The 15161-nt window shown below is 37.1% G+C and overlaps 1 protein-coding gene across 3 annotated transcripts in view; it reads right to left on the bottom strand.

Moving 5' to 3' along the window:
• CPEB4 (cytoplasmic polyadenylation element binding protein 4) overlaps positions 1 to 15161 on the bottom strand; it is a 68708-nt gene that overhangs the window by 34445 nt on the left and 19102 nt on the right. For all 3 annotated transcript variants that reach the window (XM_069556175.1, XM_069556176.1, XM_069556177.1), the window contains exon 2: positions 14627 to 14708. In XM_069556175.1, coding sequence (XP_069412276.1) covers positions 14627 to 14708 — 82 coding nt within the window. The remainder of the gene's footprint in view (positions 1 to 14626; positions 14709 to 15161) is intronic.

Genomic DNA, 15161 nt, shown 5'->3' with positions numbered 1-15161 from the left:
AAGATGTTTCTATGCAAAATTATGAAAGAGACACCAGCTGGGACTGACATCAACAGGATGGAGAGTCTTGCCCCCCTCCCCAAAAAGCCATTTGAATTACACACACACACACACATGCATACACGCAGAATTTAGACTACACAAAACCCCTTTCCAGGACAGATGTGACTTTCCGTTTAAAGGCTGGAGCTTGTAAAACATACTTGAATTCTCTTAACTCACTGCCATTTCCCTTCTAGATACTCTAGATATTCAGAACTACTGGCCCATTAACTTTCTCATCTGGGTCCCTTCCTCTGTCTGGAATGCCTTCCTTTCTCTCTGTTTCCAGTGTTTCACCACTCACGCCCCCTCCGTTTTATCCAGGTGGCTTCTTTCTTAGGCCTCACATCCTATGGAAAGTACCTGCCCAAAGCCACCTGCTCCTTGGTTCAGACAGCCCTACTGGCTCCACATAACACTCTTTACACTTACTATATACTGTATTCAAATCACCTATTTCTAAACTCTCTTCCTCTAGGACAACAAAATCTTTGAGGACAGGTTTTGGGTCTCACATCCTAGAGCTCAGAGCAGAGAAAGGCACTCAATAAACAGCTGTTGAATAAATAAAACAAAGCTAGCAGCTAGCGGTCTGTCTGGCATGAAACACACAGTGCAAAGTGTAGAGTTGGACCAATCTCATCTAGTGAGGTAGGTTCAAGTTACTTAGTTTCTCTGAAGTAAAAACAGAGATATTTCCATGTACATGTGAGAAATTCATAAGATAATTTTTGCAGAATGCCCAGAAAAGTCCCCCTGGATAGAGTATGTGTTCAATTAATAGTAATTCCTTTCCCTTCAGTAACTTAAAAGCCAGAGACAACCAACAGTTTCTCGCTTGTGAGAGAAAGAAAGAGGAAGGATTCCTCCTTGCCAAGTAAGACCCAAACTGGACCCACGAAGAAGGGAGTGGCCACCTGGGCGATTTTTCAGCTTCAGAGAAACGAGTTTGCTAATGTTCTAAGTTACCAACAGGGATATAATTCTTCTTTCAGGAGATGAGAGGAAAAAAGCTAACTCTTTTCTTTTATGATAGCCAAACTGGCAAAGTAGCATCAGTATTTTAGGAAATGAAAACTTTGGAAATTTCAACTTAAAAATATTCTTTTCAATAAAAGCCAAAGAGGAGCTTCTTTTTGGGCCAATAGCTCAGATTTAATTTTTCAATTGTGATATGGTAGCTGAAAATCAGAGTACAGTGTGGCAAAAAAAAAAAAAAGAGAGAGAGAGAGAAAACATTTTATCTTTAAGATAAGTAAAGTCAATGGGCTATGTTTCTACAGATTGAGGAAGGTTTCATAAGGATTGCTTTAACTATAACTGAGGGCAGGTACAAAGGTGGAAGATCTAAAAGCATCTAAGAATTTCAGGCAGATGGGAATGTCTAGAGAGACACCAGCAAAGAGCTGACCCAATTAAGGAATTCAAAAGATTTCCTACTGCCAGTAAACCTAACAACAAACCAGCAAGCAGGAAGGCTATTTTTATCCTTGCCAGAGGCCTTCTGACTCTGGATGCTACATTTAGAGGACAGAACAACAAGATAACTTGCCTTAAGAGGATGTTATGATACCAGCAATTAATGGCAACTTTTCAAGCTTTAAATATTAGGCATAGTTTTTATTCAAAGTAAATGAGCCAAAGCCAGTTAAAAAAAGAAAAGATAATATAATGGAAGGAAAAGTGGAAAAACAGACCAATGGGTAGCAATCTAGAAACAAAGCCAAGGCAGTTAAAATTAAAATTAAATTAATTAATTAAAATTCTCCTATCTTGTAAAAATGTTGATTAAAACAAGCATGTGTCATAAGAGACCTATTTTAAAAGAACCAGTGGATAAAAATAAAAAATTGTAGAACTGACCTGAAGGTAAAGATTTTGAGAAGTGGCTCTCTGCCCTAACATGAAGATCAAGACAAATTTATGGAGTTCCAAGGAACTATAAAATAAGGTGCTTGCAAATGATTGAGAACTTTAGAGACAAGCCACTCTTAACATTAGTTACATGCATGCCAAGTCACTTCGGTTGTGTCCGACTCTGTGACACTGTGGACTGTAGCCTGCAGGCTCCTCTGTCCGTGGGATTCTCCAGATAAGAATACTGGAGTGGCTTTTCATGCCCTCCTCCAGGGGATCTTTCCGATCCAGGGATCTAACCCAAGCCTCTTATGTCTTCTGCATTTGCAGGTGGGTTCTTTATCACTAGTGCCACCTCACTGGTTACTGAAGTCCAAACCCCAAAAGCAATCAGCAAAGTCAGTATTGGCATTCTGCATACACAGCTATCAGCAACACTAATCACTTACTTAATATAAATTCTGATGACTTGATTGAACCTTAACATTCACTTGAATTTCATATCTAATTTCATTTGTTATTTCTCAAAAGGCCCCGTTCTTACTTTCCTTTATTAATACTAAAGGCACTTAGTCTTCCTCTTATTCATTAGTCTCCAAAACTAAATAATAAACAGGCTGTTCGAAGATGTCTGCAAATTATCTGGAGGATAAGCTGCATGAGGTTAAGAGTCTTATTTTTTATTTCCTTATATACCCCAACAGGCTAAAATAGTGCTTGGCACTATCTGCTTGATAACATATTTGTTTTATGGACAGCCTCCCATAACTTTAGACTTTACATATATATTCAAAGTGGTTCTCAAAGCAGAATGAGGGTGGGGTGAGGAGGGAAAGCAGTCTATCTGAATCACTTCTGGAATACACATGCTTAAGTCTCACGACAGACCTGGTGAATCAGAATGAGAAAAAAGGAAAAGCTAGCTTGGATAAGTTCGCTCAGTGATTCCAGACCTTCACCCTCTGAAAGGTACCCTACAATAAGAAATCAGCAGGTGTGAGAAATCTGAATATTTTACAGAAGATTATGATAAAATACAGATTTTAAACTCTGTCCCCAGTTTCCTACATTAAGACACCTGAATGCCTAAAGTGTACTAAAATAAACATTTTTAATGTTTGTCTCCTCATAAATGCTGCACATAAATATCTACTGTGTGGCTACCAGACCATCAGCCGGAGGCTCTGTGTCCTATCCTGATTCTCCAGGCACCAGTTAGTTGACTGACTTCCACAGCTATTGTATCTCTCGGAACTATAGTCTCTTCAACTATAAATTGGAGACCACAAAACTCACATGGAAGGTTATTATAAGGATTTAAATTAGAGATAATTTTCAGAAGGGGCAAAGCATAAAAGTCAGAGAAATGGTATCAGAAGTAATTGCCCTTTCACTTGAAACTTATTGTTAACACTGTTTCCTATACAGAATGTCCAGGTCCATGTCAAAAAAGAAATATACAGACCAGCATCAAATGTGCATTGTGGCCTACTACTACCCAATACATAGAATATGCTCAAATGTGTGTGGAGCTGGAATTTAAGCCGAAGCTAAAATGTAAAGTACTATGTGGCTTGAAGAAGGCCATCTCCCCCTCCTAACAAGGGCTGTCGTGTTACCCCAAACCAGGGTGCACCCCTGTTGTCACAGGGCTCCCCGTGCCCCTGGCACTGTGCCAGTTGTAATCTGAACAGTCCACACCCTTAGCTATGCTTCAAAAAGCAAAAAGATGGCTACAGATGCCCCCAGAGACAACATTCCAAAATGCTATTAATACTTGGTGGAGATGATAAGCTAGGATAAAGTAAGTGACTCCTAACTCCCCCTTTGTCCTCATCCTCACCATTTTCCTCTATGGAATTCCTTTTTTAGTTATGTTGTTTTTGGTAATGGGGAACATTCTAATGGCAAGAGTTTAAAGCTGAATAATTAGAGAAGTTCTCCACAGCAGTGTTTCACAACATTTCAGAATTATTAAGACCTACACTAATCAAAATATTTCACAGAGGCTCCCCACCATACCTGAAGCCCTCAAGCCCCACTCCAGTGGATATTACAAGTAAAACAAGAAACGCCTTTAATAATAAAAGGCTACTATGAATTCAGCAATACCTTTAAATGTATTTTCATTGTATTACATCAGCATCTGCATGCTTTAAAAGATAATCATGCAACACACACATGACAAATCTATCATCTAACTGGAATGTTTGGTTCTAGTAGGTTCCTGCTGCTGCTGCTAAGTCGCTTCAGTCGTGTCTGACTCTGTGCGACCCCACAGGCGGCAGCCCCCCAGGCTCCCCCGTCCCTGGGATTCTCCAGGCAAGGACACTGGAGTGGGTTGCCACTTCCTTCTCCAATGCTGGATCCCATCAAATAATTACCACGTCTGAAGAGGTCCGTGATCCACAAATTAAGAACAGAAACATTACATAAAGCCAAGTTTAAACAACTCTTTCCTAGACATAGCATTTTTAGGCCTATCTGAAAAAGAAAAAATGCACTCTAGAAACAAAGCCTCAACTCAACTGAGCAGATCTGACTGATTTCTGGTTATATCCTTTCCTACAAGCTGCTGCTGCTGCTGCTGCTGCTAAGTCGCTTCAGTTGTGTCCGACTCTGTGCGACCCCACAGACAGCAGCCCACAAGGCTCCCCCGTCCCTGAGATTCTCCAGGCAAGAACACTGGAGTGGGTTGCCATTTCCTTCTCCAATGCATGAAAGTATAAAGTGAAAGTGAAGTCGCTCAGTCGTGTCCAACTCTTAGCAACCCCATGGACTGCTGCCTTCTCCAGTCAAGAGTACTGGAGTAGACTGCCATTGCCTTCTTACAAGCTCCTCAATATTAAATGCTCACATGAAACCCATATGCTATTTTCAGTCATTAAACCTTCAACCTTGACATTTAGGAATACCATGCCAGAGACTGTGTGGAATTGCTGATAGTAACTTAAAGTTCACTAAGTTCAATCCCTGCACTTCCTCTTTTAGATAAAGACACCAAGATCTAGAGGGAAGTGACCAAATTAAGCCATGTAACTGCTAATGGCAAAACCAGGTCTTAATACACTCCTCAATGCTTCTCTTTATTTATTACATTTTGGGAAAGTCTATTATAAGCCAACAACTTCTGATCTTTTACAATAAAGACATCAAGTGGCCAATTTAAGTATCTCCATTTAATTAACCATGACAGACATTTATTATTTGGAATATTACAGCCAGTACAAGTTGACTTTTTTTTTAGATTCTTTATACAAATTAAGAGTAATTAATCATGGCTGCTCTTCAGAAGATCTGCACATCAGTGCTGGTTCTCAAAAATTAAAAAAGGTTCCTCTAATTGGTTGATTCCTCCTTCTCTTTCCCAAACTACAGCAACTGGTATCAGCTCAACTGGATACGAAAGAGATTATGGAACTACTTTCCATTCAGAGTTTCACTAATGTTCTTAACTTATGGTTACCAGGTAATAAGCAGAATAAAAAAGAGCCCTGCTTTTAGAACAGACTGCACTGATGTGGGACTGAGTTCAGACTAAGTCTGTCAGACAAATCAGACAAAATAATGAAGCCCAGAGGCAGCCAGGCCATCTCCTTACCTGACTTGAAAAGTAGTAACTAGTTTTAAAGCGAAAGAGGAAAGTGAAAGAGGAGTGAAAAAGTTGGCTTAAAACTCAGCATTCAGAAAACTAAGATCATGGCATGTGGTCCCATCACTTCATGGCAAATAGATGGGGAAACAGTGGAAACAGTGACAGACTTTATTTTGGGGGGCTCCAAAATCACTGCTGGTGGTGACTGTGGCCATGAAATTAAAAGATGCTTGCTTCTTTGAAGAAAAGCTACGACCAACCTAAACAGCAAATTAAAAAGCAGAGACATTACTTTGTCAACAAAAGTCTGTCTCAAGGCTATGGTTTTTCCAATAGTCATGTATGAATGTGAGAGTTGGACCATAAAGAAAGCTGAGCACCAAAGAATTGATGCTTTTGAACTGTGGTGTTGCAGAAAACTCTTGAGAGTCCCTTGGACTGCAAGGAGATCCAACCAGTCCATCCCAAAGGAGATCAGTCCTGAATATTCATTGGAAGGCCTGATGCTAAAGCTGAAACACCAATATTTTGGCCACCTGATGCGAAGAAATGACTCATCTGAAAAGACCCTGATGCTGGGAAAGGTTGAAAGCAGGAGGAGAAGGGGACAACGGAGGATGAGATGGTTGGATGGCATCACTGACTCAATGAACATAAGTTTGAGTAAACTCTGGGAATCAGTGATGGACAGGGAGGCCAGGCATACTGCAGTCCATGGGGTTGCAGAGCCGGACACTACTGAGTGACAGAACTGAACTGAACGAGTTTAAAACTAGTTAAAAGTTACTCCTTTTGCAAATTTTTACTGCAGAACAAGTTCATCAATGCTTTTCTCTTTTCCCTCTTTTAAATTTGGTAGTAAGGAGAGTGGCAACATCAGGGGAAACAATAAGGAGTAGCAAATAAAGAACATCATAAATCAGGTATACACAACTGATAAATGAATCAACTGCCTACAATATTTAGGTTGAGATTCCATACATGTCAGAAAGAAATAATTTGTGGCAGAGTTGTGCAACTGTTCTGCTTCCTGTTGTTAAATTGAATGCAAAGAGAATCTCGGATATTTTTATGAAAGCTATGACTCAAGTGGCATGGCTTCCCCTCCCTCAATGTCAGCAAGTAACATATTCTAGGATTATATAACAGGATTAAGGAAAGTCTTAAACCTTCACAGACAACTCACCATTGTATTACTCCATAATCAAAAGGGCTTTCATTATGCAGATTAATAGCACATAGGGCTGTTCTAGTAGCTATCAGGAAATGAAACAGCAAGTCACCTCTCTACAGAATTTTACCATATAGAGGGAAAAAAACAGAAAAATAATAAGGTGATACTATCAAAAAGTACAATATACTATTATTAATTTAGAGATGGTGCATGAACAAAATGGATCCCTATAAATGTTCCGGACCTCCTTCTACTTTTTATACCATAGGGAGATCCCTAATATTTTGACACTGACAACCTGCTGACAAAGTCTGAAAACCTTACTACTTAAATGCTATTCAGACTTCACTTCTGAATGGAAAATAATATTATTATCTGTCCACATTGTAATATCTATATTTATTAAGTTGTACATAGATGGAGGAGCCTGGTAGGCAACAGTCCATGGGGTCGCAAAGAGTCAGACATGACTGAGCGACTTTACTTACTTACACAATACTTAATGTGAAAATGTACAAGATTATAGAAAAGCACTCATAAATTTGCTACCTGATTGCTGCTTGGGTTTTGCTATGGTATTTCTAAGTTTAAACTGTCAAATATATTTATTTATTTACCAATAAATATTACCAATTTATCAAGAAATTTACCAATTTCTTTACCAATAAATACTACCAATGTTTATTTCTTTACCAATCCCTGCCCTGAATGTGAGTCTAACAAAATTAAATCACAACAGTCATAAGATATATGAGCTTTAATACAGCTGCAAAGAAAAGAAAAGCTGTATGAGTTAAAAGCATCTTTAGAAATAGTAAAGCTTTTTAACCTTTTAAATAACATAAAAAGTTTACTGTCACTTTTCCCTCTGGCCCTCTTTACCCTCACTTCTCATCCGGGTAAAAACAGAGTTACAATAATGTTTTAAGATGCCTACTCAATTTTCCTGGACTCAAATAAGATTCTTTATGTTCAATATTCAGGATTAAGATATGGAGACTGCTTGAGTAATTATGGACCGATCATGGATGACATAAGACAAATTCCCCTTTTGTGACAATTACTTATATGATTTTCAGAACAAATAAGAACAAGGGTCAATATTTCACTACCAACACGTGGAGGGCAAAGGATCACTACTTTGTATTTGCCAGCACATGTTATATAAAAAGTCCAGCAGATGAGGATCTGGCCAAGGAACAAGGGGCATTTAGTATGAACCAGGTTGGTTTCAGTTCAGAGCTTAGAATAAGGAAGACTTCAGTCTCAGGCTACCAACACATCAGTGTTCACAGACATCCCATTCTGTTCTCCCGGGCATTTCCCTTTCCCCTCCTTCCCTTGAAAAATTAAAACAAAACAAACCTGAAACAACAGCAATCCTCCAACCTGGAAAAGTACAGTCACACAGTTTGAAACCCACACCTTTGTAAACTCTGCCTACACAGTGCTATGAGGAATCAAAAGAATCCTGAGCAACAGTGAACCAGAAAGGAGTGGGTCTGAATTCAGAAATCAACCTGCACCAGGAATAGACAGACAATCATGGTCCACCACTTTGTCCCCTCCTTCCTCACAAAGGAAGTTACCTCAACGGAGAAGCCCAGGTCCCATCCTTCAGCACAACTAAGCAAAAGAAAAAGACTGTTTAGGATGTTCCATTTCAGCAGTCAGGAAAGGGAGGGTGTGGAAGGAGAGGAAATCACTTCACTTCTCAATAGCCACACACAAAGTTCATCATAACCAAGTTTATAAACTGCATTCTCTGCTGTGTGCCTCACTCTATTACTCATGAGGCTTCTAAGAGTAAGGCAATTTTCTCCTCCCTAGAGCCCTCCACTACTCACTCCCCTGCTACGCTGCTTTGAATTATTTGGTATCATCCAAACAGAGCAAGAAAAGAACAAGCAAGGTTTGCAGGGCAGCTGCCTGGAGGACTCTTGAGTCTTCAAGGCTTGTAGTATTTAAAGATGCTCTAATTCACCAGAAGACATTTGGTAACACATAATGGTAATTTGCTAGGAAAGAGAAATTTGACTATGAATCCAAATATAATTTAGTTGCTCTGCATTATCCGTGTCTTCTCTATGGTACTTTGTATCAAGGACCATTAAATATCCCTTGGAAAAAAATGTCCATCTAATCCTTTAAAAAGGTGACTGGAGACTGGGTTGCACAGTAGTACATAGCTGTCTTTCCACAAATTGTCACTGATTTACACAGAAAAAGATGAAATACTATAAGAAATTATATCCCCCAACCACTATTTCAAATAAATCATTTTAATAGTACAGGAATAGAAATTACTTTGTAAAAGCCCCTTTCATATTTAAAACTGTATGCACTCTGAAATTCACATTTATAACTAAATATAAAATTTAGTCCTATTTTCAGAAACTCTGATGAAAGGTTTCTAGAGCTATCTCAGTGTATATAAAGTCATATACAATATCTGTTCAAAACATCTGTATTAGTATATAACACCTGTTCTTGAAAATACAGAACTACATGACTACAATTTTACGTATAGGAATATAAAAAGAACTGTGGATCCAAGGAAAATTTAAGGTCTTCTGGTTATTACTTATGATATCTTTTTAAAGTAGACTAACTACTCCTTCCACTGTTGTAGAGATACAGAATTTAAGTAATTATTCCAACAGTCACTCTCTCTCTCACAGTGCCACAGAAAATCTTACTCAAAATTAACAAAACTGGCTTTGTGTACTAAACTTTCAACTGACTTTCATGATTTTCTCCTAGAGAGATTATTATAAATGGCTTTTCTTAGCAACAAAGAAAAGAGGCACAGATGGAATCATCACTTGCGCACTCGTTTAAGCATTTGTTTCAAACAAATTCACACATATGAAAAATAGTTGGGGAAGAGCCCTCTAATTTACTGTGCAGATAAAGAAAAAAAATTCCCATAAGTTGTTTTAAAATGCAAGGTCACAATACCTTAAGCAGTCAGGAATTAAATACATAGCATTTGGGGGATAGGTCCAGCTCTTTAAATAAGTTCTTATTAAATGAATACATGAAGCACGTAAGGCACGAAGGTTTAACTGTACAACACACTCCCACACTTACTCAACATATGCAATTGGTTTCTCGGGCACCATGGGAATATGTAAAAGACTGGCACTTTAAACAACTTGCATTTCTGAATTCAGTCATCATTGCCCACATGCAAATTAAGTATTTTAAAATGCCTGAAACTGAGAGAGACTGGTGTAGATAACACAGAGCTCCTCCTTCCAAAACCTGGAAGCAAGATGCATTCATGCATTCTGTATCAACATGAAGAGTAAAAGACTCTAATTTCATAATGTATTGAGGAAAATTAAAACAGTATTCTGATCATAACTTAGTTAATTAATATCTGAAGAACAACTACATAATGTTTTGACAATTTACAGATTGCCTTTGTTCACTCAATAATTTTGCTGTCTCATTAGGCTTTCCAGTGAAATGAAGCAAATAGGATATTAAATTGTTTCAATATACAGGATTTAAAACACTCAACCATTAATATGAAACTATGGATTGTTCAACTGTGTGATATCTGATAATTTTCCTTCTGATAAATGTCTCTTTATTCCAGTGTTGTCTCCCTCTGCTTCCATTCCATAAACTGGTTTATGCCTATATTCCTTTATTCCATTCACATACAGAAAAGAAAAAAAAAGGCCCCTTAATTTTTACAGGACTCTCCTACGTATACTGAAAATAATACCACTTCATGAATCTTTATTTCACTGTGTCCAAGCCATGCTTCAGAGACTGAAAGCAGATGCACTGGCACATGATTTTAATCTATTTCATGCTGCTCCATTTCTAAACAGTAAGTACCAATTTCACAGGCGAGAGAAAACACAAATAGCACTAAGATACAATATTTCCCAAGTATACATCTCAGCATCTACAATGGTAAAAGATTTTCCTGTCCAGGTGAAGGAATTACTTGATAAGCCTAATAATTATTGTAGCAATGCGCAAGCTGCCATCTTGGAGATAACTCAAAAATTGGTGTACAGCGCAGGCTCTTAGCTTATGAGACTGGGTGTACAACGAGGAAAATGAAATCAGTCTCTGGGGAAGAACTGCTACAGATTGTCACTGGTGTTAGTTATGGAGAAGGCAATACATAATTTCATGGGTAAAAATAACATACAGACATGCCAGCTGATCAGTGAAAGGACCTAGAGATAAGGCAGAGGGAAGACATTTCCTCTCAAAGAGGTAAACCTCCGTACATGGAGAAGATGATAAGAAGCCTTAAAATTCTTAGAAAAACTATTTTAAAATAAACCATAAAATTAAAAAAAAAACCTAATGTAAATTATGAAATGAAAGCTAGCTATTCCATTTGCACATTTCTTTTATCTTTTTAAAGGTTGCTAAACAAGCCAACTGGAATCAACAGCATATTCATAAAAAACTGAAAAATTATATTTGAAAGTTGAAAGTTTCGAGACATAGACATATTAACATCTTGTCTGTTGATGGAAAAAATAAAATTTTAAACCCACTTTTAAAGCAGTTTCTAAAGGAGTTTCTAAAGGAGTTTTTAAAGGAGTTTCTTTTTCCCCCTAAAAAATAAGCAGTTTAATTTTTTTAATGTAAATAAATAATACAGCCTTACAAAGTCATTCAATTGACAGATCTTGTACCAATTTTAGGCTTTATTATTTAAACATATACACACAAACCACATATCTATGCGGGACTGCAAATGGAAATAAAAATAAATGAAGTCATTCAACATACATTTTATAAAATCATTTTAAGATAAAATGAACCCAAACATAAAATCTGCCTCCACATGATAGTTTTTTAAAAATAATTTTCAAATTAATTCTTTTAATTGCATCTTTATACCACTTTTCTGAAAGCCATATTGTTCTATACTAATCTCACAGAAATAATGCCTATTTTCTGTTTATTCTATTTCTAAGGAAGCAAAGCACATGAAGAGGCCACTTATTTACTTTCAAAATGGATAGGCATTATTACTTTAAAAGGAGAGAGGAGAGTCTGACAAGAAATAAAGTATTCCCATGAGCAAAACTGCATTGCAATGGACTACAATGGTACAAAGTTCATCATCTTGGTTAAAAAAAAAAAAGGCATAACTACTGTCTGACATTTTAGGACCATGAACTCATCCATGAAGTCCTTACTGCTCTTAAAAGGAAAAAATACACAAATTCATTTAATATGCTTAAGTCACCTTGGCACCTTATATTGAAACTGGTTTTCTCATTTGATAAGCATGAAAACAGACAAATAGATGTTTAGTAATAAAAATCAATACCATGTATTGAGCGTTTTCTCAATGAACTGGGCAGTATGCTGGATTTTGTAGACACATCGTATCATTTAATCTTCAAAACCACCACAAATTAGTGGCAGAATGGCAATATAAATCCCAGTCTATCTGACTCGAAAACCCATGGTCTTTCATTCTGGCATATTTCCTCTTATAAATCACAATTTTACAAAATCTTTGTGTTCCCATATTAGGACAATCAGGTTTAATTCTGTCACCAGACTTATCTTTTAATTATCTCTAGAAAATTAGTCTAGGTAATTATTTAGGTAAATATTGGTAAGAAGAAATTAAAAAGGGAATATGGTGACTCAGATAGTAAAGATTACCTGCCTGCAATGCAGAAGACCCATGTTCAATCCCTGGATCAGGAAGATCTCCTGGAGAAGGGAATGGCTAACCACTCCAGTACTCTTGCCTGGAGAATCACATGGACAGAGAAGCCTGGTGGGCTGTAGTCCATGAGGTCGCAAAGAGTCAGACATGACTGAGCGACTAATACTTTCTTTTCATAGAATAAAGGCAGAAGTTTATACAATAAGCCACTTTAGTGAACTAGAAAATAAAAAATAAATCTGAGTTGTCCTGACTGTATCTGATAAACCAAGCAAATGTTGTTAATCCTATTGGAAAAATGTGTACAAACTCTTATAAAAATACTAGAGGCTTACTTCTTAGAAGTGAAGTGAAGGTCATTCAGTCATGTCTGACTCTTTGCGACCCCATGGACTATACAGTCCATGGAATTCTCCAGGCCAGAACACTGGAGTGGGTATTCTGAAAGGAATACTGGAGCCTTTCTCTTCTCTAGGGGATCTTCCCAGCCCAGGGATCAAACTCAGGTCTCCCACATTACAGGTGTATTCTTTACCAGTTGAGCCACAAGGGAAGCCCTACTTCTTAGAAGCATGACATAATAAAGGGTTTATGACTGCTGCCATTTGTAAACTGTTTTCTCTGATTAAAGACACAGGCACTTATCATGAAAATGAGTTCTAATTATTATCCCTAGTATCTATTACATAAGAGAAGAGGCTCTTAAAAGAAGTTGCTGATTAAATCAATTTAAATCAATTAAGGAAACAACCACAGATTCACAGCAAGTTACAAAAAGTAGTACAGAGAGATTCTGTGTACCCTTTATTCAGTGTCCCCAGTTGGGAACATCTTATGTAACTATACTACAAAACCAGGAAAGTGAGACTGTACAATCCACAAACTATATTCAGATTTCTCCTTTAGCTACTTTATTTTAAAGTGTGCAGTTTTTCTGGTGCTAGAAAGAGCCTTAGACTCTCCTCATTTTTCTGCTGGGAAAACAAAGGGTCAAAGAGGCTGAAGGACTAGCCAAAGTCAGAGTGCTAAGAAGTGACAAAATAAAAAGCCAATTCTGAAAGACCATCTTTCCCCAGAAACAAAGTATACAACCCCATTAGAGGCCATCAGAAGTCCATGAGGAATTCAGTAAAGACATTCAAAATAATCCTATTTCAAAATTGGTTCATCAGAGAGATACATATTCTTTCACATATTAGTTTTCATCTTTTCAGACTTATTAGGTCTGCTGAAAAACAGTTTTACTGCATCAGTAATACGGTAAACCAAACACAAAGAAAACTAGGCCAAGATAGTTACCACTTAAAGTCATACAGGCTCCTTGCCATCTCTGATCCCAGTACAAAGCTGTCTTGGCAAAAAGCAGGCTCATAAACACTGAATGAATGAACAACTTAAGTGACAGGACCAAATATACCAAACAACCCAAATGTTTTTAAAAACAAACAGGAAAACTCTGCAGTATAATAAAATGATATTTTTTGCAGAAAAATATTTATTTTGTGGGGTAGTTTTCATAACATCAGAGCTAGAATGGCCCTTAAAGAACACCTAATCTGGTCATTCTCAACTCTGGCTACACATGAACATCACCTGAGATAATAAAAAAAATCATAAGCCTCACCCCACACCTGGAATGGGGCCCAGGCATCTGTGCTTTTAAAGTTCCCCATTATTAAGTCCCTTATGATAAGAGTGGTTCTAAGTACTTTATTAAAGATAAAGAAATTGAGGCCTAGTCAAACTGCAGTATCTTATTCAGCACAAGAATTGAGACCAGAATCCAAGTGCGAATAGCACGACTTTTTTAACATAATATATAAAAAGGATTTCAAGAACCACAAAGCTTTGTTTTAACTTTGAAACTGTTGGACATTAAAAAAAAAAAAAGTGAAACCAGACCAAAAGATCTATCAACATTTGAACTCTTCCCAGTGTATAGTTATTATCATTGGTGAACAGACATACAGGTGAGCAACACTACGCAGGTTTTGCCTGAAAGATTAAAAAAAATAAGAAGTATGGTTCCCATCTTTCCAGTTAACTGCCCTCCCTTAGCAATCAGTACTCTTATAGTTCCCTTAATTGGTATTGTAAAGGGCTTACAGTGGATGTCTATCAAGTAAGTTTGATTTTTGAGCAAAATGAGATACATGTATAAAATAGATGGAACTGGACACAAAATGTGAACCTATAATATTTGCCATATTGCTCATCAAGTTACACAGATAATGATACACATTTTACACTATTTACTAAAATCAAATAGTTATATTTGGAAAATTACCTTTAATCGAATCATTTTCAGCTCTCATTATGTCAATGAGTGAACTCTCCAATGAGTGCATGTCAAAAGTCCTGGGGCGATCCTGTAAACACAAACAGCCACAAACCACTTTTAAAATAGCATGTAATTATAAAAGAAAATAATAAGCTGCATCTGATGGGACACAGATCAAAAAGCAGGAATTTTCTTCCCTCTCCATGTAAGGCACATTATTACTACATTTTATTCTTAACACTTGCAAAATACCAAAATCACAAGTACCCAGGGCTCAGCAAAGACTGACTTGATTTCCAATAATAATTTTCAATAAAAGCATTACTTTCAAGAACAAAGCAAAAACTAATTTCCATATGGTTAAGAATATTAAATATATATATAATTAGAATTCATAACCTTTCTCTGTCGCTTAAGATTTCAGTAATGTGGCAAAGCTTCCCAAAGTTGTTCCAGCAGTTAAGGTGACATCTACATGTTCTATTCAGAATAGCTATATTTACTTATAAGCCAAGATCTGAAAATAGTCATCAAATGTCTA

Source organism: Ovis canadensis, chromosome 16, assembly GCF_042477335.2.
Source record: "Ovis canadensis isolate MfBH-ARS-UI-01 breed Bighorn chromosome 16, ARS-UI_OviCan_v2, whole genome shotgun sequence".
NCBI classification, from domain to species: domain Eukaryota; kingdom Metazoa; phylum Chordata; class Mammalia; order Artiodactyla; family Bovidae; genus Ovis; species Ovis canadensis.
This window is presented reverse-complemented; position numbering and strand designations above follow the sequence as displayed.